This window comes from Drosophila montana, unplaced genomic scaffold, assembly GCF_035044405.1.
Source record: "Drosophila montana isolate Dmon_TW-CO22-7 unplaced genomic scaffold, ASM3504440v1 contig_2577_1, whole genome shotgun sequence".
Lineage (NCBI taxonomy): Eukaryota > Metazoa > Arthropoda > Insecta > Diptera > Drosophilidae > Drosophila > Drosophila montana.
The window spans coordinates 15,151-42,338 of NW_026997439.1; the positions used below are offsets into that span (position 1 = coordinate 15,151).

The 27,188-nt window shown below is 40.2% G+C and overlaps 1 protein-coding gene across 4 annotated transcripts; it reads left to right on the forward strand.

The window, feature by feature from the left end:
- The first annotated feature begins 1,025 nt into the window (after positions 1–1,025).
- Positions 1,026–26,518, forward strand: LOC135428811 (1-phosphatidylinositol 4,5-bisphosphate phosphodiesterase classes I and II). 4 transcript variants are annotated; one of them, XM_064682915.1, is made up of 14 exons: positions 1,026–1,184; positions 3,728–3,861; positions 4,305–4,490; positions 4,557–4,754; positions 5,893–6,075; positions 7,087–7,267; positions 8,319–8,559; positions 11,130–11,305; positions 14,840–15,053; positions 15,118–15,981; positions 16,436–16,904; positions 16,974–17,360; positions 17,436–17,580; positions 25,526–26,518. In XM_064682915.1, the coding sequence occupies exons 1-14, from the start codon at positions 1,074–1,076 to the stop codon at positions 25,775–25,777; spliced, it is 3,741 nt and encodes a 1,246-aa protein (XP_064538985.1). In that variant the 5' UTR covers positions 1,026–1,073; the 3' UTR covers positions 25,778–26,518. The 4 variants fall into 4 exon arrangements, with proteins under 4 accessions (XP_064538985.1, XP_064538987.1, XP_064538986.1 ...); XM_064682917.1 differs by having other exon boundaries at positions 16,995–17,360; XM_064682916.1 differs by having other exon boundaries at positions 16,454–16,904.
- The last annotated feature ends 670 nt before the right edge of the window (positions 26,519–27,188 follow it).

The window sequence follows — 27,188 nt, forward strand, 5'->3', positions numbered from 1 at the left end:
TTGCGTGATTATCTGGCTATCGGGCTGATTTACATTTAACCTAGTTGGGTTTATATACTCTTGCAGAGGGTATTTTGATCATGTCACGAAAAGTGTGACGTTTGAGCAAACTTTTCCACACCCCATTTACACCCAGTTGATTTTTCGCAAACAGTTTAATCACATTTCAAATGACATTCTACCTAGATATTTGAAAATAAGCTCGATTCAATAAAAAACAAAACAAAATTTTCCATAATCATTAAAACATGTATTAATCCAATTTCCGCCCAAGCTGATGGATTGAACAAAACACGTGAAATACGTCTCAGGAGTATTTTTTGTATGAATTTTATAAATGAGTTTGTCTGAATCATAGAAATAACATTTTGTTTGTTAAAAGTAATTAAAATTAGGCAATTTAATTAATTAAAATTATACAGACACAAATCGTGAAAAATTTGTTTGGTTATGCAATTTGACTAATAAAATTTATAGCTTTAAAATCAAGTATCATAAGAGCTTTTAACCAAAACATAGACAAGAAAAAAACCAAAATCTTTACTAAATTATTGTAAAAAAACTTATTGAGAGTTATTGTCAATAGTTAGACTTCGATATTTATTTCGTTATTCAAAAGAATTACATGATATCCAGTGCATTGAGTATTCGGTGACTCGAAGCTGTTCTTCCATATCCTTGTTAGACTTTTCTGGACGCTTTGCTTCTTTTTACTGGGTTGATTTGCTGGGTGTGTCCAGTGTGGCGCGTTCCTCGGCAGTTGTGTTCCGCACCTCTCGTAAATCCATTTTGTGATATTTAATTGAATTATGGCGCCTTAGAGTAGTCCAGTTGTCTGGCTGTCTGGTCATCCCATTGCCCTGTTATTTGATTTACGAGCAGCCAAATGAGTTTTGTCGGCGCACTCACTGGATTAGGGCTAAGGATATGGCTTCGATTTACGAGAGTGGCCACGAGCCATAAAACTTCATTTTGGGGGCGTGCTTTATGCTTGGTAATTAATAATAATCATTGCCCGTTTGCCTTTGTCTTGCGTCTCTTTGCAGGACTCCAAGCTGCGCCAGATTGTGACGATGGGACCGCAGGACACGCTCGAAGAGAAAACCGTCACCATTTGCCATGGCTCTGATTTTGTCAACATGACATTTGTCAACTTCTGCTGCACACGACGGGACATTGCCCAGGTAAGCTGAAAGGGGTATGCCGGCCGGAAGGCGGAGGGGTGCCGGTGCTGGTCGTTCATTCCTGGCAATGCTCCAATGCCAACAGCTGCTCATTATGGCCAATTGACAACTTGACGACAATTGAAATGCGAGCATTGAAGGGGCATCAAAAGCTATTTGGGACCGAAAAAGTGGGTCACACAAACAGACACACACATACCTAAAAAATCATTTGGGAATTGGGAAGTGGGTCGCGCGCGCAAAATTGTTAATAAGCAGGCATATTCCGAATTCCAAATTCGTTTGCAATTCGAGACAGTTTCAAAATTAGCTAAGTTAAAAATATTATTATTTTTATTTAATTTCTTTTATTAGTTTACAATGTACAATATACAATGGTATGTTCTTAAACTATTTATATTATTATAAAAACTTTAAAAGAGAAACAGCAAAAATCATAAAATCATAGTTACCCCAACAATAAACAATGACGTTTTAAATAAAATGACAGTTTCTTTTATAATTTTGGGTTTATAAAACCCTCAATTATATAGAAATGTTGTGATTTGACACATGAATCGGTAAAGTTTTGTTATTGTGAAAGGGAAACTGGATCGTATATCTTTCATTGAACTAATTACTAAATATCTTCATATATTTATAATATTTGTTGGCTGGCTCGAGGTCCGGGTTTGTTAAAATAAACAGTGAAAACAATTTTATTTAATATTTTGCCAAAAATAAATATATAACAAAATATTAAATAAAATGATTTTCACTGTTTATTTTATTATTTATTTTAAATATGGAAAGGTTGCCAAAACCATCACTTAAAGTATTTATAAAACTACGTTATATTCAAATCAAATCAAAATTCTTAAACACTTCCATCTTAAATTCCTAAACATTTAAAATCTGTAGTGTATTTGATTTTGTATAATACATTCATAAAAACAAAACCAAATCGATTTTACAGTATAAGAAATTTGGAACAGGCCCCTAAATAATTCTCAGTCCAAGCACCTTAATCTATCCACCCAGACGCACACACACGCAGTGCTAGTCATTAGGATACGTTGGGACACACCTGTCGCCAGTTGCTGGGGCTATTTTTAGCCGTTTGTCGAATGCGCGTAAAAATATAAGTGACTGTCGAACACATTTTATTGATTTAACATAAGGGCTGGTGTGCCACGCCTTTACAATGTCTGACTGGACACAGTCCAAATACGTTTCAGAATCGAAGTCCCATATAAACCCACAATGCCCCGCCCCGCACACAGAGGTGACCTTGCTCTTGCTGGAGCTGCCAGCCTTCTGCTGGTCGGTCAAAATCAATGTTCTATATTTTATCACGGGCTCGTCTATCCGGGGCACAGTCAGAGCCGGACACGGACACGGACTCGGACCCGGACGACGGAGCTAGCAGCGCGGCATGTGCGTGCATTCATGTTATTGTTATTATTTTTGGCACGCGTCGCAAGCGCTCCTATAAACAACATCGAATGCCAAAATTTCATAAACTTTTTCGGAATTTCGGGGCACACAAATATAATCCGCACAAAATAAATAAACATGCAGCTTTTGGCATACATGTTGCGGTAACTGGAAGCGGAGGGCAGAGATGGCGTTTTGTTTAATTATTTGAAAAGCGTCTAACAAAGGCAATGCACATAAATGTGCTTTGTAGACATGTCTGCCAGGAAATGCAATTAGAATCATTCAACACATAAAGCAAACTATCCAATTGTGGAACTATACAAACTCAGTTCATAACCAATAACATGTTAGGCCAAAACTGAAAACATGTAAGCCAATAAATATAGTAAAAGGAACTTTAGAACATTATGGCCCGTTTCGATTCGAAAGATCAATCATTTTTACCAGATATATAAAACAAAATTTTCTAAGTGCTTCAAGTTGTTTTAAATTGATTTATTCAAAGTCGAAATTATCGACTTCTTACCATACATCAAATGCAAATCGCAGATAAAAAAAAAGCTGAAGCAAACCATTTTTCTTCCATAAATGATCTGAAATAAAATAATTATTTTTGGACATTTAATGTTGTCAATGCAAACTTTTAAAGAAATTTTTCATTACTTTGCATATGGAAAATATTATAATTTCGATAAACTATAATAATGAATATCAAAAATTGCATTTTTCTTTTTCTAGAACCCAGGTTCATTAATCGATTCTTAAGGCGAGTCAAATCGGTTCAAATCGTGAATGAACTAAAAGTACTAAAACTTTGTTTTTGCTTTGCAGCCAAATTTGTGAATTTGTATAATGCCCATCTTCTATACATTCTATCTGCTCTTTCCAAGTACGTCCGAACGCTGTCCTCTTTCCTAAAATAAATTCAATTATAAGCGTAAGGCACATCGAGAAACCTTTCATTGGCAATCTTTCACTTCTAACTGACTGAACTCCTTGAACTATTGAGCTCTCTTTTGAGTTTTATTGAATTCAATTGATTTATTTGCTTGGCTCATGTTACACTTCCATACACTACTCTGTATGCTGACCTTAGCCCGTTTGCTTGTATTGTGTTCTTCCAGATCTGGACGGATGGCCTCATCAAGCTGGCCTATAGCCTGTCCCAGCTGAATGGCTCGGCGATTATGTTCCTGCAGAAGGCGCACACAAAACTCTGTCTGCAGGTGGACAAAAGCGGACGCATCCCAGTGAAAAAGTAATTGCCACAGTAGCATAGCCCGTGCCTCAAAAACCTAAACCCCAAACCGGACCAGACCGTGACCCCGACCCTGACCCCGCCAAGGGCCAGGTTTGAGGTTGGGCTTGTGATTGGGGTTTTTGGCTTTTGTGCATTGTGTGTTGAAGTATTTGACAATATTTGCTAAGTGCTGCCTAGAAAATTGAAATTTACGCCAATTTCTTTTCACATTTTCCTCCTGCACTCGCTCCCCCCACCCCCTCGCCTCGCTGGCTCACTCTCCGTCTCTCCCGCAACAACTCAATGTGGGCGAAACGTGGCTCATGCATCACTGACGTCGACGACATCATCAAAAACACGAACCGCATTGTCTGGCTGGACAACGAACCCCCTTAACCCGCCTTTTCATCCTGGAACGTCGGTGCCGTCGTCTGTTGTCGTCCTGGTCGTGACCACTTTAGCATCATTAAACTTTTTGCGCAAAATAAAGAGGATCGGAAACGTGTCGAGAAGGCGCTGGACGTGACCGGCTTGCCATCGGGAAAGGTCGATAGCATATCGGTGTCGAAATTTCAATTTGAGGACTTTTATAATTTGTACAAATATCTGACGCAGCGCTCCGAGGTGGAGCGTCTCTTCGACAGCATGTGAGTACATTTAGCTAATCACTTGAATGGAGATTTGCAGCTAATCCCTGCTTATATTTATTGCAGCGTGGGTAACTCGAAGCGCAAATGCATGACCATAGCACAGCTGGTGGAGTTTCTCAACAAGACGCAACGCGATCCACGCCTCAACGAGATACTCTATCCTTATGCGAATAATGCACGCGCCAAGGAGCTCATACAGCAATACGAGCCCAACAAGTTCAATGCACAAAAGGGCCAGCTTAGTTTGGATGGCTTTTTGAGGTAAGACCCAACCACCTATCCCGCGCTCGGCCTACCACAAAACCCTTAAATGAGGCGCTGCACGTCCTTAGGCCCTGCGCCTGAGCCTGACAGCTTATCGTGTGCTCGGCAAACGCCTGTTAGAGTCACTTGACGGCACTCCAGGCCCCACAAGAGCGTACCGCTTGCATATGACGCGGGGGCCAAGACGTCATCTTCATCATCGTCACCATCATCATCATCAGCCAACCGCACACTTCACTGTTGCTGGGTCTCAGGCAGCAGCAAGCGCTAAGGACGCGTGGCCCCGTGTCCTTCACATATCACTTGCAACATATGCAAAAAATTCAACAACAATAACAAAATATATGCATGTTTGTTTGCGTGTTAAACCACTCGATTAATAGGTTTGAGAAAAAAATATAAATACGTTTTAAAAGCTTTAAGCAAAGTAATGGTATTTATGCAAGCCCTAAAAAATTTATAATAGCACATTACATAAACTAATAGCTTTATAAGCTCGTGCAACATTGAACAAATTAATTAATTCAATCTCACAAGAAAATTAAAGCTCATCCGTTAATCTCTTTGTATACTTTTTAAACTTTAACAACTAATTTCAGTGGTTACAGCTTCTTAAGCACATGAAAGATTTCGGTAATATCAACTGATATTATCACTAAGCCCATTAAAATATAATGCTTGACTTAAGCCTAACCCCACAAAAGCTTAACTCGGAATCTTTAATAATCTTAAATGATAGTCTTCTCGAAAACTCGATTAACATAAGTTCATAGTTTACAAAGTTTGGATTTTTAGTATCACAAATTTGTTCCTTCAAAAGCACAGTAAAGCTTTAAGCTAAAACAAACGTATTGATAACATACACAAAAGCTTGAGACTTGAAAGCTCAATAGAGAACAGTTGAAAGCACACAGAAAAGGACATAAGAGAGAGTTTATTTTGATTAATGATAGAGAGTTAATGAGAGTGATAATGAAATGAAACTGTGATAATGAAATAATTTAATTCTTACTCTCTCTCCGCTTACCATTAAAACTAGCAGCCAGGTGGCTTTTAGCTTTAATGAAATTGAAAGTGTAACTAACAATTCAACTTACACACTCTCTCGCTTGCTCCGTTTCCCATTTCTTTTTAGGTATCTCATGAGCGATGATAATCCCATAATGGCGCCCAACAAGCTTGATCTCTGCGATGATATGGACCAGCCGATGTCGCACTACTTCATCAACTCCTCGCACAATACCTACCTAACGGGCCATCAGCTGACTGGCAAATCGTCCGTGGAGATATACAGGCAGTGTCTGCTAGCCGGCTGCAGGTGAGTGATGAGGGGCACCATTTTGGGCGTTGTGGGAGCTTTTAATTACGCAATTAAATGGACATACACGTGCGTGCGTGTGTGTGTGTGTGTGTGTGTGTGTGGTCGTGGTCAGTTGCCTACATTTTGGATGCTGACCGTGACTTTGTTGCAATCCCCCGTTACATATGTATGTGTGTATTAGCCTTCACCCATACAATGTGTCAGGTGTGTGTGTGTGTGCCATTTTTGCCGCTGCGTTGCTTTTAAGTACAACGGAAATTGCATGCTCGCCATTTTTACTGCAGCCATCATCAACATGGCTGCCGCTGACGCCGCTGCTTCAGTCGCCGTCGCCGTCACCGTCGCCGTCACCGTCGCCGTCTGCGTAGCCATCACAGTCGCAGCTGCTGCTTGCGCTTGGCGTTGATGATACACACATCACAAAATTTATTGACGCAAAAGTTGTTGCAAGGACATGGCAAACGTTGATATACCCTCTCAGAGGGTATCATAATTTTGGCATGAAATGTGTAACGCATAGAAGGAGATATGTCCGACCCCATAGAGTATATATGTATATTCTTGATCAGAAGTCGACTGTATATAGCCATGTTCGTCTGAAAAACCGCTGCTAGATATTTTAAAGAAGCATGGAATCTATTGGTCAACAATTTTTTTTTGTTTTTTAAGATATCTTTGCTTTAACCAAATTGGGCAATCAAGATTTTCAATATTCTTTCAACATATCCGGAAAAACCCCCATTAAAAAGACTACTAAGTAGATTACATGGTTCCCATAGGGATAATCGGTTGCTAATAAAGAATCGGTATAAATCAATTCTAAGCCATGTATCTAAAAGTGTATTTGGGCTTCGGCGTGCCGCAGAACGCAACTCTTGTTACTGTTGCCGCTGCTGCGGCTGCTGCTTTGACTGATAAACACAATTTTTATGCGCCGCCATTTTGTGGATTTTCGCCAGTTAATTTTATCGCCTTTGATAATTTGTTATTGTTCTCTTTTGTGTGCAGATGCGTCGAGCTGGACTTTTGGAACGGACGCACCGAGGAGCCGGTCATTGTGCACGGCTACACGTTTGTGCCCGAAATCTTTGCCAAGGACGTGCTGGAGGCCATCGCGGAGAGCGCATTTAAAACATCCGAATTCCCTGTGATACTGAGCTTCGAGAATCACTGCAATCCCAGGCAACAGGTAAGTCGAGCGAGCGCAAGTAAAAAAGGATAACTGTGTAATGGAAAAGAGCTGTAAAAGTATTTCGCCCGCATTTCGACAGCTGTGCTGCCTGCCGGTCAAAAAGTAACTTGTCCTAAACTAACAGTTGCCGAAAGCCACCTCATATTCCCGTCTAGAGCTGGGCGCGAGCTAAAGCAATACGATAGAAGTAGAAAAGGGCTCGACTAAACACGACTGAGCACTACTCAACAGTATTTATACTAATTCAATCAGGACTTTAAAGTAGGTACCACAAATTGGCCTTATTCAAGTCCCAAGTCTACTCTGCACGACTTTAGCACGAGTTAACATAGCTTATCGCCATTAAGCACGAGTCTACAACACCTAACACGATAAAGCCCGACTTTAAATACGCCTAATTAAGGCCTGGCGGAACTCAACACGACTTAAACAATACAGAACGTGTCTTCTTTAAACTCAACACGAGTTAAAACACGACTCAACACGACTTTTTCGACGGAAACTTCACGCATTAACACGAAAACTATTTCTGATTTCGTGTATTTAGCTAAAATCAAAACACGCTCCTCTCTCTTACCGCTCGCTCGCATTAGGCAAACAATCCGTCAGAAGGCAAACCGAAAAACTTACACGTTCACGTGTGTATCCCAGCCTTCCCCAGCCAGCCCCGCACCTAAACAGCCCAGCTGCCGTGTGGTTGAGTAAATCTCAGAAGCTACTCGAGGGGTAATTGCCTGATGCTTCAGCTCCACGAGATAATAACAAAGGCAAACTTTTTTTAGGGCAGGGAAGAGAGGTGCACAGGCACAGGCAGAGGGACAGATGCAGACACAGGCATAGGCATCTGGTTAAAGTTTTACCATTAAAAGTAGTTATATAAACTAAATTTACCATGGGGAACAGGTAACTAACAGAGGGGCGAACCATGTGCTTGCCAATGTAAAAGTTAGCAAGCTAGTTACTCAGTCTGCTGCCTGCGGGCTGTTCATCAAATTTCAGTTAGCAGCCAGTTGGCAAAACTAACTGTATCCGTTTTGTTCATTTCCAGGCCAAGATTGCCAACTATTGCCGCGAAATCTTTGGCGATATGCTGCTGGATAAGCCGCTCGATTCGCATCCGCTGGAGCCCAATACGGATTTGCCGCCGCCATCGATGCTGCGGCGTAAGATCATTATCAAGAACAAGAAGAAGCATCATCATCATCATCACCATCATCACAAGAAGCCGACCTCGTCAATGGGCCAGGGCACACCTGGTGGCAGCAATAAACTAACAACGGCCAACTCAGGTGAGCCTTCTTCACAGTTTAGCTCTCTTTCAGGTGCCACACGGCGTATGCGTAATTTGATGTGCGTTTTTTTTTTGTTATTATATTGCGTTTGTCATGGCAGGCATTGTTGTTGTTATTGTTATTGTTGTTTATGTAACTATTATTATTATTATCCCTGCTGTTGCTGCTATATATGCTACAGCATTGAGCCAGTTGTTTGCCCCTCGCTGCCCTGCTGTATGCCACAGCCTGACGCCAGGCAAATGTAAATGAGCTCCACACACGCAGCTGTTGTTTGTTGTTCTTCAACTTTAAATACAAACTCAGGGCAGGATTAACTTGCATATCGAGTTTTTAACTAATTTCCTAAAGTACACACAATGGCATATTACATTTTCAAATTTCTGATTTAAATTTTGAAGGCCAATTTAATGAGTAGATAAACTATCTATGTATTTTACCCTAGAATCTTTATATTTGTGCAAAACAACGTTCAAAGCAAAGTTATATAAAACTCAAATTTTACTCATCATTTTCAAACGATCCTTTCTATATCAGATATATGCTTGACTTTTCTTATAGATTGATTACATTTTAGAAATCTTTCTGTTTTGTATACATAAATGTATAAGTAAAAGGATTTGTACAAAAATTTGATACTGAACCTATCGAAGCTTTCATATTTGATAATTTACCTTAATCTATATAATTTTAAAACGAAAATGGAAGCAATCTTTTAATTCAATCTGCCTGGCCACGAATATTTATCAAGCCCAAAGCATTCTCAAAAGAATGGCCAATTTTATTTAAATGTACTCTTTTCGATGTACTCTTTTCTTAACTTGTAATTAACTCCAAGGAATTTGGTAGAAAGATTTTATGGGACCGAAATCTCTTATCTGGCATACATAAATTTAGACAAGACCAATTTACCCCTTTTATCCACTTGCAATGGAAATTATGAGGTCATAAATTCCTCGATGCCTTCACATATTTTGTATCAATATCGATTGCCATTAGTTTAACTATAAGAGGATATTTTGCATGGAAATTAGTTTTGATTTTCAAATAGTTTTCTATAATGGCCAGAATTATGCATGTCGTTTAGTTCGAGAGTCGATTCTTTGGCTCAAATCAATATTCTTAGCTCCCGGCCATATGCTGAGGAGCTTGATGTGCCGCTTGCTGCCGTGTCGTGTGCAGTGCACTCATCTAAAGTTTTATTAGTATTTTGCATATAAAATGTATTTAGTTGTCTGGTTCGTGTCCTGGCTAATGGGCCACAGCCGGGTCTTTGGCTGTGTGCTGTGCGCTGCGAAGTCCTGCAGGATCCATTTGCATGCACAACTGCACAATTTACCCATGGCTGACATTCTATGCCATTTTGCGGCACTTTGCCCCTCGCAACAGTCAGTTGACATTTTGCTCATGAATTGCAAAAGCCAATTTATAAATGCAAATGACTTTTGCCACTGGCTGCAGTCGCAGTTGCCGCTGCAGTCCCAGCTGCCCGTCTACTGGGAGCCACTCTGCCAGCTCCCCCGTTTGAGGAGTGCTCCTTAGCTGAACAGTTTTATGACCATTGCCAGCGAATATGTCTGGCACTCATATTTGTATTTAATCCCAGCGCAACTGGCCAATTGGCGCAGCCAACGCCTCCGCTCAGTTGTCTCAGGGCCTCAATTTTCAACTTAATAAGCGTACCTAATGCGCTTCATTTATTTTATTATACACATATTGCAGTAAGGGGCAAACAATTTTTAAAACGCATTTCGCTTAACATGCTGCAAAATAATTCGCATGCCATATACCCTTTAATCATACAAATTGGCGAAAGGGGGGAATTCATTTGAGTTTAAGAAATGAGAATTTTTTTCTTGATCACATAATAAAACATTCCCTTAACTAAAATCTTAGCATCCAAACTAAATATATTAAATAATTGTTCTCCGTATAGAAAACTCGACAATTAAGTCTTTTTACAAGCATTTATATTTAGGTATGCGCCCCACTAGTAGATACACGACAATATGTCGCATTACATCGCCAACAGACCCTATTTTTAAAGATATCGGAACAAATCAGCTCAGCTTAACGATATATTAACAATGATAAATCGAAATAAATTGTTCAGCTTAATTATAATCTTTTGGTTAATAGGATAGTGCCAAAATATTGACGATAATCATAACGCTTTCTGTTGCCTTCTTTAAATATATCGGTAAAAATAGTTGATTTAATGGTTAATAGCAATATTTATTGTCTGGAAGATACCTATACGATAGCCACAACCTTTTATGCTTACAAGGACAATAGAAAAATACATTGAAATCCTTGGCAATTGTTATGTTTAAACAACTCTTTGCCATCGCCAAATGCTCGCTTGGGAAGTGACAAATGAGATGCTCAAGTCTTTATACTATCCTTCAACTCCAACAATAACAACAGTATTTGCAGGCTCTAATATATGGGATATTTAAAATTGAATTGTAGAGTATCATCAAGTCGGGCATACTTAAAGCATGCATTTTTATTGCTTTCTGGTGTTGCATAATATATCTCGTATTTATTCAATACATTTTTTACAGTTGATGCGGCTGCCAAGGCGGCAACGGCAGCGGCAGCAGCTGCCAATGCTCAACAAGTGGCTGCCGCAGCGCAGGACGAGGGAGGAGGAGCAGCAGCAGCAGGACGCACAATGACAGGCGCCGCAAATGGCGACATTGTCAGCGGAGCTGGCGGAGGACATGGGCCGCCATTGCAAGTAAGTTTATATGTTTATAAGTGTGTGTGGGCGGGCGGCTGTGTGTATGTGTAGGCGTGGTCATGGCATGCCTGTAATTGCATTTAATGGCAGCACACGCACACGTTCCTCTATTTGCGATGTTTGTTGCCTCTCGACTCCGCAGGACCCGGTTGATTTGTCCCACTGTTTGTTTGTCCCAACCCTTGACCCTGCCTCCTCCCACCGCCCGCCCTCTGCCCCCTGCTCCCCAACATTCCACGCCAGCCAAGGGTTTGCTGTGTGCGGAGGTATTTGGTTGTTGTTCTTGATGTTGATTGTCATCGTTGCTGTGTTTACGCTGTGAGTTTACATACGTCGTAATGACAACAACCACACACACATACACACACACACAAAACGACTCCCACACACACACACACACATGTGCGAAAGCTGAATAAACGCATGAATTGTAGAGCTGTTTGATGGCCAGTGACAGTCAACGAACCGTAAACCAGAAAAAGAGTTTCCCTCACAATTCCTGACCCTGTTCAAGATGAGCATCACGTTGCCAGCAAAAAACTCTTTTCAAACGAGTGCATCAACTTGTTGGGATTAAACTTTTATTGTTGATACAACATTTCTAAAAGAGCTTATCTCTTTGAAAAAATATATTTCTTTATGTAAAGGGCAATTTATTGGGTCTCAGCAGTTTTATGTGCCTGTATGTTAATTGTGTAACGAATTTTTTTTCGGATTAGCTTAGGACGTCTCTCAACACTTGAATTAATTTATATTTACTTTCTTATTTGTTCGTCTCATAGCTTGATACTTCATCAACATTTTATCGGAACAATCTTCCAAAATTGTATTTTATTCTATAGAATGAATCAACATGAATTCAATTTTTTCAAGCTTCTCTGTAAAATGTTTATCGACTTTTTACGACGACTCGCAGACTCAGACTCTGTCTGTACTAATCACATTATCTGTTTTTCTGAAAACTATTCGTTTCGAGTAGATAAATCGCTGTGGACTTCACAAGCTAAATTAGTTGTTTTATCTGGTTACAACCATTTACTAATTTTCCTGTTAAAGTTAGCAAGCAATTTAATAGGTTGTTAAAATTAGATTCAGATTTCCTACTTCTAACTAATCTGTTTTTCAAGTTAAAGCTTGCAGTTTATTTAAGTGCCAATAAAATATCAGTATAAAAGTAAATTGTACAGAAAAATAAAACCTCTTTAATTCTGGTAAGGCATTGTACAAATGGCACGGCCAAGCAATGTTTACCAGCTGCCAGAACTGTTTGAGAATTACAAAGAAATTCAAGAAAGTAGCAGTAGCCTATCTGGGCCATATAAAATGTGCTTAAACAGGTTGAGAATTGGAATATAATAAGCTTGCCTACAGCTTTGCATTCACTTTTTATTTGATTTATATTTATATATTATATAAGGGAGCTGCCAACTTAAAGTACTATCCAAATATGGTATAGCCTGAAGCTGTTGTCTATTACTCCTCGCAACTCGGGCAATATTCCCATTATTTCCAATAGGTTCAATTATTTATGTTTGTCCTTTCTGTTACTCTCGCGATAAACCCAAGACAATATGCCATCCGCTTTGTAATGGACTTCATATCCTTGCTGATTGCTTGGTTTAATGGCTCTGTGGCCCTCATGAGCTTTATGCATATTAATTTAATTGCACCGTTTGCTATTGGGGCACACATCATTATTCATGATTTTACGTGCGGGCGTGGGTGTTGTGGCCAGGTCACATTGTCGACCGGGCAACCCTGGCAACCGACCGCCAGTCAACAAGTTTGGGGACCACAATTTTGCAAATTTAAGCTAATGGCAGCGGATGTCAGCTCTTCCGGCCAAAAGCCCAAAACCGGCCAAGCACACACACACACAAACATATACCTCAGCACAGTTTGGGCAGCATTGTGCGCGTTGCATTTTGGGCTCATTAGCCGCACGAGTTGTGGTCGGAGGGCGGGGCGGGTGTGTAGCCAGTTGAGTTGTGTTAAGGGCAGCTTGTCACAGTTTGCTTTGAAAGCCAAATCGATTCAATACGATGCGAATCGAGACGGAAAATGTAAAATGCAAAAAGCTGAACAAACGAGCAGATAGCAGAGTGGGCGGGTGGTTCGCATATATAGATACTCTTGTGGCTCGGCTGTCGTTGTGAGCCTTGTGCAGTGCACAATACAATGTCGACTTGCATGCCCATTGTACGGAGTCCTGCTCCGGCCACTCATTCAGCTCCTTCCGCGGGAAACACAATCTGCGTCATTTTCTTGCCATTATGCGCTGCTCGCATTATCGACACACAACCCATCGACTACGCTATCCGTCGCTCCATCGCTCCATTGGTCCATTGGTCCATTGGTCTATGGGTCCATTGGTTCATGGGTCCATCTGTCCGCCTGTTTGGCTGTCGGATCTGTTGCAGCGATAACAACGCAACATTTTAAAAGCTTTCATATTGGCAGCTGCGCCGCGCAGCCTGAACCCCGCCCGTGACCTCCGCTTTGGAGAATGGCCATTCAATAATAAAAATTTACAACACGTCACATAATGTCTGACAATAATTTATGGCAACATATACATAGTATAACGATTACCCCCTACTCAATTATTTACATTTAATTGCAGTTTTTTTTATCTGTTTTATGAAAATGAAACTTTTAAGCCGTCCAATATGTCATTTTGTTGTTGTAGTATTTATGTCGACTTTTTTATTAATTTATTTTAATTATTCAAATTAAAAACTTTTTTGATAAAAACAGAAAGTTTTATTAAGTCAATTAAATTAATTTCATTCGGTATTTGCATAATTTGTGTATGCTAAAAAGTCGATGAGCTAATTCGAACTTTCAACAAACTTTTATTTTATTTCATCAATTTTTAAATTTAAAAACTATATCTTATATAACCAGAAAATTTCAAAAAGCTAATAAAAGTAATATTTTTTCAATTTTTGTATTTATTTTCAAATAAGTTTGTCCACATCTATAAGTTGATTCAAATATCAACAATAATTTAACTAATTAATTTTTAAAAACTTTAAAATCTCTTGAAAATGCATAAAGTATTATTTTTTCATTGATATAAGCCCGAATCACAGTAAATAAATCAATACAAACTTATTAGTACAAATCTAGAGAATTTTTTGAAATACTCAAAATACTTTGTTAACATTCTATAAATTGATAGATATTTCTTGAAAATCTAGGAATATTGAAAAAAGTTGAGAGAAAGGTTGGAGCCTGGAATTCCCATACATTTTTGTACCATGAAACGAGCACTTAACCTAACCAGTTGCCCAAAAGACAGCCCCACCATATTTATTTAGAAAATAGGCCACTTAGAAAATAGAATCGCAATCTAAGCCAAGCCTATCCGATCCAGAAGAAGTTGCTTCATTGTTTTATCCAAATAGATAAATTCCTTTTCCCATCCATTTCGCAGACATGATGAAATTGTTTCTTGTTCGTAAATCAGTTCTAGTTAATGCATATTATTTAAAGACCAGATCTAAAGAGCTCTATTTTATTTGACAGCAAATACGCCAGAGCTCGAAGGATAGTACCGGCTCCTCGGACTCGGACAGCTCCAGCGACGATGAATCCCTGCCCAATGCACCACCCAGTCTGCCCAGCGGCAATGAGCCGCCGCCGGAGAAGGCACAAAAGGAAACGGAGGCGGGCGCCGAGATCTCAGCGCTGGTCAACTACGTGCAGCCCATACACTTCAGCTCCTTTGAGAATGCGGAGAGTAAGTGCCAAGGACCCCCTAGCCCACCCCTCATTGCTAATGTCTCCGACCTTCGACTCTGCAGAGAAGAATCGCTGCTACGAGATGTCCTCGTTCGATGAGAAGCAGGCGACAACTTTGCTCAAGGAGCGACCCATTGAGTTTGTCAACTACAACAAGCATCAGCTGTCCCGGGTTTATCCGGCGGGCACACGTTTCGACAGCTCCAATTTTATGCCGCAACTGTTCTGGAATGCTGGCTGCCAGCTGGTGGCGCTGAACTTCCAGACCCTAGACCTGGCCATGCAACTGAATCTGGGCATCTTCGAGTACAACGCACGCTCGGGATATCTGCTGAAGCCGGAGTTTATGCGACGCTCGGATCGGCGACTCGATCCATTCGCCGAGAGCACCGTGGATGGCATCATTGCCGGCACCGTTTCGATCACCGTGCTCTCGGGCCAGTTCCTGACCGACAAGCGGGTCAACACTTTTGTCGAGGTGGACATGTACGGCCTGCCGGCGGACACGGTGCGCAAGAAGTTCCGCACCAAGACGGTGCGCGACAACGGCATGAATCCCGTCTACGAAGAAGATCCGTTCGTGTTCAAGAAGGTGGTGCTGCCGGAACTGGCCAGCATACGCATTGCGGCCTACGAGGAGGGCGGCAAGCTAATTGGCCATCGGGTGCTGCCCGTAATCGGTCTCTGTCCGGGCTATCGTCATGTCAATCTGCGCTCCGAGGTGGGCCAGCCCATTGCGCTGGCCTCGCTCTTTCTGTGCGTTGTCGTCAAGGACTATGTGCCCGACGATCTCTCCAATTTCGCCGAAGCACTGGCCAATCCCATCAAATACCAGAGTGAGCTGGAGAAGCGCGACATACAGCTCTCAGTGCTCACTGATGAAACGGACGCTCTGGCCAATGCCGACGAGGATCTGTCCAAGTCATGTAAGTGGTTGTAGTTGGGCCCAACTAGTTGGCTGAAGGACCCTTCTCCAAGGATATCGGTAGCATTCGAGTTGTGTTTTAATTTAATTTCTTTTCTTTCTACTTTTCTTTTGTATGTCATAAAACTTTCGGTTAAACTTTTGGATTTTGGATTTGGTTATACGCACACGCACCCACCAACAACCCCAACAAACAAAATACACCACCAACACCAACTCCTCAAAACACCACCACACAAAACGGTTGACGGACACACAAACTGCACCCCAAAACCCCCGCTACTCCACCGACCCACCAACCCGTTCCCTTTACTCGTTCGAACTCGCTCTCTCTTTCTCTCTCTCTCTCTCTCTCTCTCTCTCTCTCTCTCTCTCTTCCTTCTATCTCTCTCTCTCGCCTCGCCTCGATCTCTCTCTCTCTCTCGCTCTCTGCTCGATTGTCTCTGATCCTTCAGTCGTTTTCGTCCAAGTAGGTGGCCAAAAGAAGGAGCTGCGCCCGGTGGAATCGCTAGCCACCTCGCCGAAGCATCGGGCGAGCATTTCGATAATTGCCGCCACCAGCGTGGAGCTGCCCACGGATCGCAGCGATGGAGCACGCAACGATGACAGCGTCTCCATTATGGCATCGGGCATACAGCATCAGCACTCGCTGGACCAGTCGGTCAGCACGTCGATTAGGCAGGTGGAGTCGTCGCAGTTCGATGTGGACCCTTTGCTGGCCGAGCCGCTGGACAAGATACTCGAGCACAAGTCGGTGCGTGAGAAGCGGCTCGAGATGGAGAAGAAGCTCGAGTCGCTGCGCAAGAAGCACGACAAGGAGAAGCTCAAGATCGCTGGCCAGAAGCTCAGCCCCCTCGATGGAGGCAAGAAGCCGAAGTTCACCATAACCAACAAGCTAGTGAAGCGCCTGAGCAACAGGAGCCTGTAAGTGTCCGGCGGGCGACTGTGCTTTTCGGGGATGTGGTCACTGCCAGATGACGCCATTGAAATTAGTAATTGTCTCTCTCCCTACAGCGAGCCGGGCGTCGAGGTGCCGGCCTGCCCCCTCGACCTGGGCGACAGCAGCGAGGAGAGCGCCGGCGCCGGCGAAATCGGCGACGAGGCCGCCTCCAGCAGCCTGGATGGCACCCAGGAGTCGCGTCTGCGCTACGCCTGCCGCGAGTACACCACACAGTATCGGGAGCTGCAGGAGAAGTACCACGAGGCCATCTACACCGCCGCCGAGAAGGTGCTCAAGAACTCGCAGACCAGTCAAATGAAACAGCTAAAGGCCTCCCTGGACAAGGTCACCGGCGAGGTGATGCATCAGCTGCAGGAAGCGCGTCGCAACGAGGTCAAGAATCTCGCCACAGTGCACAGAGATCGCGACGAGCTGGTCAGGTAACTCGAAAAGACTCTCTCCCCAAAAAGTTCCTACTTATTGTGATATATACTCCCTTTCTCCCTCTCACAAAGAATGAAGCGCGAAGTGGCCAGCTCCGTCGTGGAGCGCGGCGTGGCGGAACGCGTGCGCCTCAAGCAGACCTTCGAAAAACGCACGGATGAACTGCAGAAGCAGCACGATGCGGTGCGCAATGCCCTCGCCGAGCATCGCTCCAAGGTGGGTGACGATCCTTTGTAAACCCTTGCAGATAAACCTGCCTCAGGAAACATCCTGAAGCTGACGAGCCCTTGATTTCTTTTTAGTTCGATCATTCCTATGTCAGCTATATAATATAGGGGTCAAATCCCATGAAACTGTTCCACATATATAAGAAGCGTGGTAAAACTTTTAAAGTTCATGATTGGTCAAGATATCTTAAGAAACCGAAAAGTTGTTCATACAATAACTTAGTTTTCGGTTTATCATTCCTATATAACAACTAGATGATATAGTCGATCGATCCAGCCGATTCCGGCATAGTTTATGTTATTAGCTCTCTAATCTTTTTATATAAAACTGACTGATTGGTGATCAACGCACTAAATTTTTACTGTAGCTACCTTATGTGATGAAGGTGCACGTTAAGAAAGGGAAATATCGCGAAAAACTGTTGTGTGAATGTTTTTGCTTACCCTCCGATCGGCTTCAAACTCATTTTCAAAGATCTTTGCGAGAAGACCGGGGTATACCAATTTGGCATTTAAATCTGGGAACATATGGACATAGGACAAAATTTCCCACCCCCCATAACTCGGTCAAAACTCAACCGATTTTTATGAGGTTTGGCGTTCTATTCACGGTTTGGCCTCTAGTTCAATTTGGCATTTAAATCTGGGAACATTATTTTTGGTCCAAATTCATGTGAAAAGGGTACCCCCAAATATCCTATATAGACATAGGACAAAATTTCCCACCCTTATAACTCGGTCAAAACTCAACCGATTTTCATAAGGTTTGGCTTTTTATTCACGGGTTGGCCTCGAGATCAATTTTGCATTTAAATCTGGGAACACTATTTTTGGTCCAAATTCATGTGAAAAGGGTACCCCCAAATATCCTATTTAGACATAGGACAAAATTTCCCACCACCATAGCTCGGTCAAAACTCAACCGATTTTCATAAGGTTTGGCTTTTTGTTCACGGTTTGACCTCTAGATCAATTTGGCATTTAAATCTGGGAACATTATTTTTGGTCCAAATTCATGTGAAAATGGTACCCTCAAATATCCTATATATAGTCATAGGTCAAAATTTGCCACCCCCATAACTCGGTCAAAACTCAAAAGATTTTCATAAGGTTTGGCTTTTTATTCACGGGTTGGCCTCGAGATCAATTTTGCATTTGAATCTGGGAACATTATTTTTGGTCCAAATTCATGTGAAAATGGTACCCTCAAATATCCTATATATAGTCATAGGTCAAAATTTGCCACCCCCATAACTCGGTCAAAACTCAAAAGATTTTCATAAGGTTTGGCTTTTTATTCACGGGTTGGCCTCGAGATCAATTTTGCATTTGAATCTGGGAACATTATTTTTGGTCCAAATTCATGTGAAAATGGTACCCTCAAATATCCTATATATAGTCATAGGTCAAAATTTGCCACCCCCATAACTCGGTCAAAACTCAAAAGATTTTCATAAGGTTTGGCTTTTTATTCACGGTTTGGCCTCTAGATCAATTTGCCATTTAAATCTGGGAACATTATTTTTGGTCCAAATTCATGTGAAAAGAGTACCCTCAAATATCCTATATGGACATAGGACAAAATTTCCCACCCCTATAACTCGGTCAAAACTCAACCGATTTTCAGAAGGTTTGGCGTTCTATTCACGGTTTGGCCTCTAGTTCAATTTGGCATTTAAATCTAGGAACATTATTTTTGGTCCAAATTCATGTGAAAAGAGTACCCTCAAATATCCTATATAGACATAGGACAAAATTTCCCACCCCTATAACTCGGTCAAAACTCAACCGAATTTCATAAGGTTTGGCTTTTTATTCACGGGTTGGCCTCGAGATCAATTTTGCGTTTGAATCTGGAAACATTATTTTTGGTCCAAATTCATGTGAAAATGGTACCCTCAAATATCCTATATATAGTCATAGGTCAAAATTTGCCACCCCCATAACTCGGTCAAAACTCAAAATATTTTCATAAGGTTTGGCTTTTTATTCACGGTTTGGCCTCTAGATCAATTTGCCATTTAAATCTGGGAACATTATTTTTGGTCCAAATTCATGTGAAAAGAGTACCCTCAAATATCCTATATGGACATAGGACAAAATTTCCCACCCCTATAACTCGGTCAAAACTCAACCGATTTTCATAAGGTTTGGCTTTTTATTCACGGGTTGGCCTCGAGATCAATTTTGCATTTGAATCTGGGAACATTATTTTTGGTCCAAATTCATGTGAAACGGTACCCCCAAATATCCTATTTAGACATAGGACAAAATTTCCCACCCCTATAACTCGGTCAAAACTCAACCGATTTTCATAAGGTTTGGCTTTTTATTCACGGGTTGGCCTCGAGATCAATTTTGCATTTGAATCTGGGAACATTATTTTTGGTCCAAATTCATGTAAAAATGGTACCCTCAAATATCCTATATATAGTCATAGGTCAAAATTTGCCACCCCCATAACTCGGTCAAAACTCAACCGATTTTCATAAGGTTTGGCGTTCTATTCACGGTTTGGCCTCTAGTTCAATTTGGCATTTAAATCTGGGAACATTATTTTTGGTCCAAATTCATGTGAAAAGAGTACCCTCAAATCTCTATATATAAAACTGTTTGTCCTGACTGACTGACTGACTGACTGACTGACTGACTGATTGGTGATCAACGCACAGCCCAAACCGTAAGAGCTAGGAAGCTGAAATTTTCACTGTAGCTACCTTATGTAATGTAGGTGCACGTTAAGACGGGGTTTCGGGAAATTCCACCCGCAAGTGTGGAAAAATCGCGAAAAACGTTTGTATGTAACTTTTTTGTTTACCATCGGATTGGCCTCAAACTTATTTTCAAAGATCTTTGTTCAAATTCATTTGAGGGGTGTTTCACACTTTTAGGAAAATCCATTCCTCCTTGGTGGAAATGGAGGTCAAAGATTAGGTGGGTGACGTTTCGCGCTCAAATTCATTTCCAGTGATCTATATGAATTCAAACTTCTTCGGGGGGAATGCGATTTAAAGATTTTTTGGGCGGCGTTTTAAGTTGTGTCCAATTTGCTTCAAACTTATTTTTAAAGCTCTTCATAAGAACTTAACAAGTACGTATTTCAGCGATTTGGAAAATTCCACCCGCAACAGTGGTAAATTGGCGGAAAACGGTTGTATGAAAGTTTTTTGTTTACCATCCGATCGGCCCCAAATTCATATTTAAAGATCTATTTTTAAATTCATTAAAGGGGTGTTTCACACTTTTTGAAAAATGCATTCCTCCTTGGTGGAAATAGAGGTCAAAGATTTGGTGGGTGACGTTTCGCACTCAAATTCATTTCCAGAGATCTATTAGAAAAATCATTTGATACGTGTTTCACACTTTTCGCAGAATTCAAACTTCTTCGGGGGGAATGCGATTTAAAGATTTTTTGGGCGAAGTTTTAAGTTGTGTCCGATTTGCTTCAAACTTATTTTCAAAGCTCTACATAAGAACTTAATAAATACGTATTTCAGCGATTTGGGAAATTCCACCCGCAACAGTGGTAAATTGGCGGAAAACGGTTGTATGAAAGTTTTTTGTTTACCATCCGATCGGCCCCAAACTTATTTTCAAAGATCTTTGTTCAAATTCATTTAAGGGGTGTTTCACACTTTTCGAAAAATCCGGTCCTCCTTGGTGCAAATGGGGGTCGAAGATTTGGTGGATGACGTTTTGTGTTCAAATTTATTTCCAAAGATCTATACGAAAAATCATTTGAGACGTGTTTCACACTTTTTGCAAAATCTAAACTCCTTCGGTGGAAAATGCATTTCAAAGATTTTTTTGGTGAGTTTTAAGAGTTTTCCGATTTGCATAAAAGTTGTTTGATTCCCGTCCGATCAGTTTTAAAATCATTTTCAAAGCTTTTTTGATTTTATAACATACGTGCCACGGGCAAGGCCGGGTTATACCCGCTAGTATCCTATATGGACATAGGACAAAATTTCCCACCCCTATAACTCGGTCAAAACTCAACCGATTTTCATAAGGTTTGGCGTTCTATTCACGGTTTGGCCTCTAGATCAATTTGGCATTTAAATCTGGGAACATTATTTTTGGTCCAAATTCATGTGAAAATGGTACCCTCAAATATCCTATATATAGTCATAGGTCAAAATTTGCCACCCCCATAACTCGGTCAAAACTCATCCGATTTTCATAAGGTTTGGCTTTTTGTTCACGGTTTGACCTTTAGATCAATTTGGCATTTAAATCTGGGAACATTATTTTTGGTCCAAATTCATGTGAAAAGGGTTCCCTTAAATATCCTATATAGAAATAGGTCAAAATTTCCCACCCCCATAACTCGGTCAAGACTCAACCGATTTTCATAAGGTTTGGCTTTTTGTTGACGGTTTAGCCTCTACCTCAAATTGGCATTTAAATCTGGGAACATTATTTTTGGTCCAAATTCATGTGAAAAGGGTACCCTCAAATATCCTATATAAAGTCATAGGTCAAAATTTACCAGCCCTATAACTCGGTCCAAGCTCAACCGATTTTCATAAGGTTTGGCTTTTTGTTCACGGTTTGGCCTCTAGATCAATTTGCCATTTAAATCTGGGAACATTATTTTTGGTCCAAATTCATGTGAAAAGGGTACCCTCAAATATCCTATATAGACATAGGACAAAATTTCCCACCCCTATAACTCGGTCAAAACTCAACCGATTTTCATAAGGTTTGGCTTTTTATTCACGGGTTGGCCTCGAGATCAATTTTGCATTTGAATCTGGGAACATTATTTTTGGTCCAAATTCATGTGAAAAGAGTACCCTCAAATATCCTATATGGACATAGGACAAAATTTCCCACCCCTATAACTCGGTCAAAACTCAACCGATTTTCATAAGATTTGGCTGTTTATTCACGGGTTCCCCTCTAGATCAATTTGCCATTTAAATCTAGGAACATTATTTTTGGTCCAAATTCATGTGAAAAGAGTACCCTCAAATATCCTATATGGACATAGGACAAAATTTCCCACCCCTATAACTCGGTCAAAACTCAACCGATTTTCATAAGGTTTGGCGTTCTATTCACGGTTTGGCCTCTAGTTCAATTTGGCATTTAAATCTGGGAACATTATTTTTGGTCCAAATTCATGTGAAAAGAGTACCCTCAAATATCCTATATGGACATAGGACAAAATTTCCCACCCCCCATAACTCGGTCAAAACTCAACCGAGTTTTATGAGGTTTGGCGTTCTATTCACGGTTTGGCCTCTAGTTCAATTTGGCATTTAAATCTGGGAACATTATTTTTGGTCCAAATTCATGTGAAAAGGGTACCCCCAAATATCCTATATAGACATAGGACAAAATTTCCCACCACCATAGCTCGGTCAAAACTCAACCGATTTTCATAAGGTTTAGCTTTTTGTTCACGGTTTGACCTCTAGATCAATTTGGCATTTAAATCTGGGATCATTATTTTTGGTCCAAATATATGTGAATGGTACCCTCAAATATCCTATATAAAGCCATAGGTCAAAATTTGTCACCCCCATAACTCGGTCAAAACTCAACCGATTTTTATGAGGTTTGGCCTTTTATTCACGGCTTGGCCTCTAGATCAATTTGGCATTTAAATCTGGGAACATTATTTTTGGTCCAAATTCATGTGAAAAGGGTACCCTCAAATATCCTATATAGACATTGCTGAAAGTTTCCCACCCCCATAACTCGGTCAAGACTCAACCGATTTTCATAAGGTTTGGCTTTTTGTTCACGGTTTAGCCTCTTCATCAAATTGGCATTTAAATCTGGGAACATTATTTTTGGTCCAAATTCATGTGAAAAGAGTACCCTCAAATATCCTATCTGGACATAGGACAAAATTTCCCACCCCTATAACTCGGTCAAGACTCAACCGATTTTCATAAGGTTTGGCTTTTTGTTCACGGTTTAGCCTCTACATCAAATTGGCATTTAAATCTGGGAACATTATTTTTGGTCCAAATTCATGTGAAAAGGGTACCCTCAAAAATCCTATATAGACATTGCTGAAAGTTTCCCACCCCCATAACTCGGTCAAGACTCATCCGATTTTCATAAGGTTTGGCTTTTTGTTCACGGTTTAGCCTCTACATCAAATTGGCATTTAAATCTGGGAACATTATTTTTGGTCCAAATTCATGTGAAAAGAGTACCCTCAAATATCCTATCTGGACATAGGACAAAATTTCCCACCCCTATAACTCGGTCAAGACTCAACCGATTTTCATAAGGTTTGGCTTTTTGTTCAAGGTTTGACCTTTAGATCAATTTGGCATTTAAATCTGGGAAAATTATTTTTGTTCCAAATTCATGTGCAGAGGGTACCCTCAAATATCTTATGTAGACACAGATCAAAATTACCCAACTTCAGAACGCGGTCAAATCTCATCCGATTTTCACGAGGCTTGGCACTTTCTATTTAAGTTATACGTTCCACGGTCACGGCCTGGGTATACGCGCTGGTACATATATATGTATATGTCTATGAATGTGTGATGCATATTTATGTGTATGTATGTGTGATGCATATATACATGTGTGTGTATGTATGCAATGTGAACGTTAGAGTTCGAATTAGTGTTCACCCAAAGCCCTAATCAACAAACTCGCAATGCTCGCATCTTGTGATTCTCAATTTTACATTCTATATTTTACAGCTTTACAATTTGACAATTAATATTAATTAGCAATAAAAAAGTAAAGATTCTATACAAATCTTATAAAAGTGAGCTAAAATGGAACAAGGTTTATAATAATAATATAATATTTTGTACGAAGGCATATAAGTATTATTTATGTTTGTGTGCTTGTGTGTATATGTATGTATGTGTGTGTGTTTGGGGGTGTGTGTGTGATAGTGCTTGCATACGTATATGTATTTCTGTATATATGTACGCATGCAAGCTTATTTGTCTCTGTGCTGAAAATTTAAATAAAACGAATTTCTGCCAAGTGCTGTCCTCCTCGATTCTCAAGAATTCAAGTAGGCTCTGCAGTTTTCCTTGCTTAGCTAGTAGTGTATTTTTGTTTGTGATTTTTTCGCTGTTTTTATTGTTTATTTTTTTGTTGTTTTTCTGCTGTTGTTGTTTTTTGTTTTTTTTGTTTTGTTGTGGTTGGTATATATACGTGTGTGCGTATACATGTATGTATGTATGTATGTATGTATGTATGTATGTATGTATGTATGTATGTATGTATGTATGTATGTATGTATGTATGTATGTATGTATGTATGTATGTATGTATGTATGTATGTATGTATGTATGTATGTAAGTATGTATGTATGTATGTATGTAAGTATGTATGTATGTATGTATGTATGTATTTATGTATGTATGTATGTATGTATGTATGTATGTATGTATGTATGTTATATGTATGTATGTATGTATGTATGTAGGTATGTATGTATGTATGTATACATGTATGTATGTATGTATGTATGTATGTATGTATGTATGTATGTATGCATGCACGTGTGAATGTATGTATGTATGCATGCACGTGTGTATGTATGCATGGTCTCTTATAGCAAACGCAGGCCAAGCTATATTTCCTCTGCAATCATCCAATTTTCACGAGGTTTGGCTTTTTGTTCATGGTTTGAGCTCTACATAATTTAGCATCTAATTCTGGCAACATTATTTTCCAACAAAATTCAAGTAATAATGGTATCCTCAAATATCCTTTATAGACATAGATCAAAATTTACCACCCCCATAGAATCAAGAATAGTTTACTTCCTCTCATGTGTCTCCCAAAATTAAAAAAACGCATATTTGAAGGTTTTGGTATTTACACACATTTGGATGCCATAAATATCCCTGAATATTTCATAGAGATCGGACGAGTTCATAATCTAAGATAACATTTATTTATTGTTCAAAATATCTTGCACATCTTTTGGCAGGCTCGTCAAATACTCGACAAGGACGCGGAATCTCGCAGCTGTGTCTCCAATAACGGCTTCCTGGTGCTCTTCCATGGACCGCACCATCATGGCTGCTCGGCGGGAACAGCTGTTACCAGCGGCTCCGCCCCACTCTCTGGCAATAATCTCACACTCAACTTGAACGCTGGTGCAGTGGGCAGCGGGGGGGCTGGCCTGGCCATATCGCCAGCCAAGTCGCACAATAGCATTACGGCGGAGATGAAGACGTAAAATGGGACAGGATCGAAAGATAGCACGTGTTATTATTTAGTTTTCAGTATTCGCGGCAGTTGTGTTAGGGAAAGAAAAGCAAAAAAACAAAAACAACAAGAAGTCTTCGTAGCGATTAGTCTTATAGATCTAAATAACTGTAACTGTAACTGTAATTATAACTGTAACTGTAACTGTAACTACGCGAAAAGGGGAAACGCGTTTTCTAACTGAACAAACTAGCTGTAGTACTCGCGGGCATATATGTATGTACATATGCCCATCTATTTGAATAGCACATGAACTATATGTCTATGTGTATGTAACTGTATGTTAACTGTAATAGTCGGTGTATTTATTGTGTATGTGAATGACTCATATGTTTATCTATAGATGATATGCTTACAATAATTCTATTCTATCTCTAGACCGAACCATACGGTTTCTTCCTATTCGAACTACGCTGAAACTCTGAGTGTCTAAACCTTTAAGCATAAACTATATAATTTATTTAACAAAAACAAAACCGTAGATGAAAAACAAATTTAGAAACAGATAGAAATTTATAACCTCACTTAACATTGAGGTTATGTGACGCAGTCAGAGAGAGAGAGAGAGAGTGTGAGAGTCTCTCTCTCTCTCTCGTCTGACGGGACGTCATGTGCTCCATTTCTACTATTTAATGTGGTTGTGTGTATTACTTTTTATATCAAATTTACTTTTACATTAATTATTTATATACAATATATATATATGCATATATTTTATTTGTTGAATGCTCTCGCACAAGAATGTGAAAAGAATCTCGCGCATTGTAGAACATAGTGAAGAAGAAGCACAAGGCTATGCCAACATTTTAGTCAATTTTCCTTTGGTTGGCTTCTTTTTTTCTAGGCATTATACAACTATTTATTTATGTTTGTTTTAGTCACTAAACTTACGATTTTTTTAATTTAATATCTACTCAAGGTTCTAATAAATATTCGCTGTCGAACTGCTTTTTATTTTAAGTCTTTTTTTTTTGTTATGTTCTCTTTAGATTTTTGGGCACAATCTCCAACCTGACACACATGTACACACGCGCACACACACACACACGCACACAGTCACACAGACGATGCACAGCCTACAACACCAAATACCAAAATGGCGTCCGCACAGTTTGAGCAGCACTGCGCCAAACTGTGCACGCTTTTAGCGACAATCAAAATAAAAAACCAAAAAAAAACAACAAAAACAAAAGAAAATGAAATATTAATGAAAACAATATAAGAAAAACTTTTAAGTGTTGATCAACGATCGATCTTGTGTTGTTACCGGACTTGATATGATTTTTAGGTAAACCCAAGCTGCCTTTAAACGAAATCCAAAATTTCAGCACTACAAATCGTACGTGCAGCCCACAAAACTCTTTACCGAATATATGTATGCA

Bases quoted from the DNA above. Each gene is read 5' to 3' on its own strand.
- LOC135428811 (XM_064682915.1), top strand. From the start codon at position 1,074: ATGGGACCGCAGGACACGCTCGAAGAGAAAACCGTCACCATTTGCCAT. The intron at 8,560-11,129 runs GTGAGCCTTCTT...CATTTTTTACAG, and splicing joins ACTAACAACGGCCAACTCAG to TTGATGCGGCTGCCAAGGCG. The intron at 17,361-17,435 runs GTAACTCGAAAA...CCTCTCACAAAG, and splicing joins GATCGCGACGAGCTGGTCAG to AATGAAGCGCGAAGTGGCCA.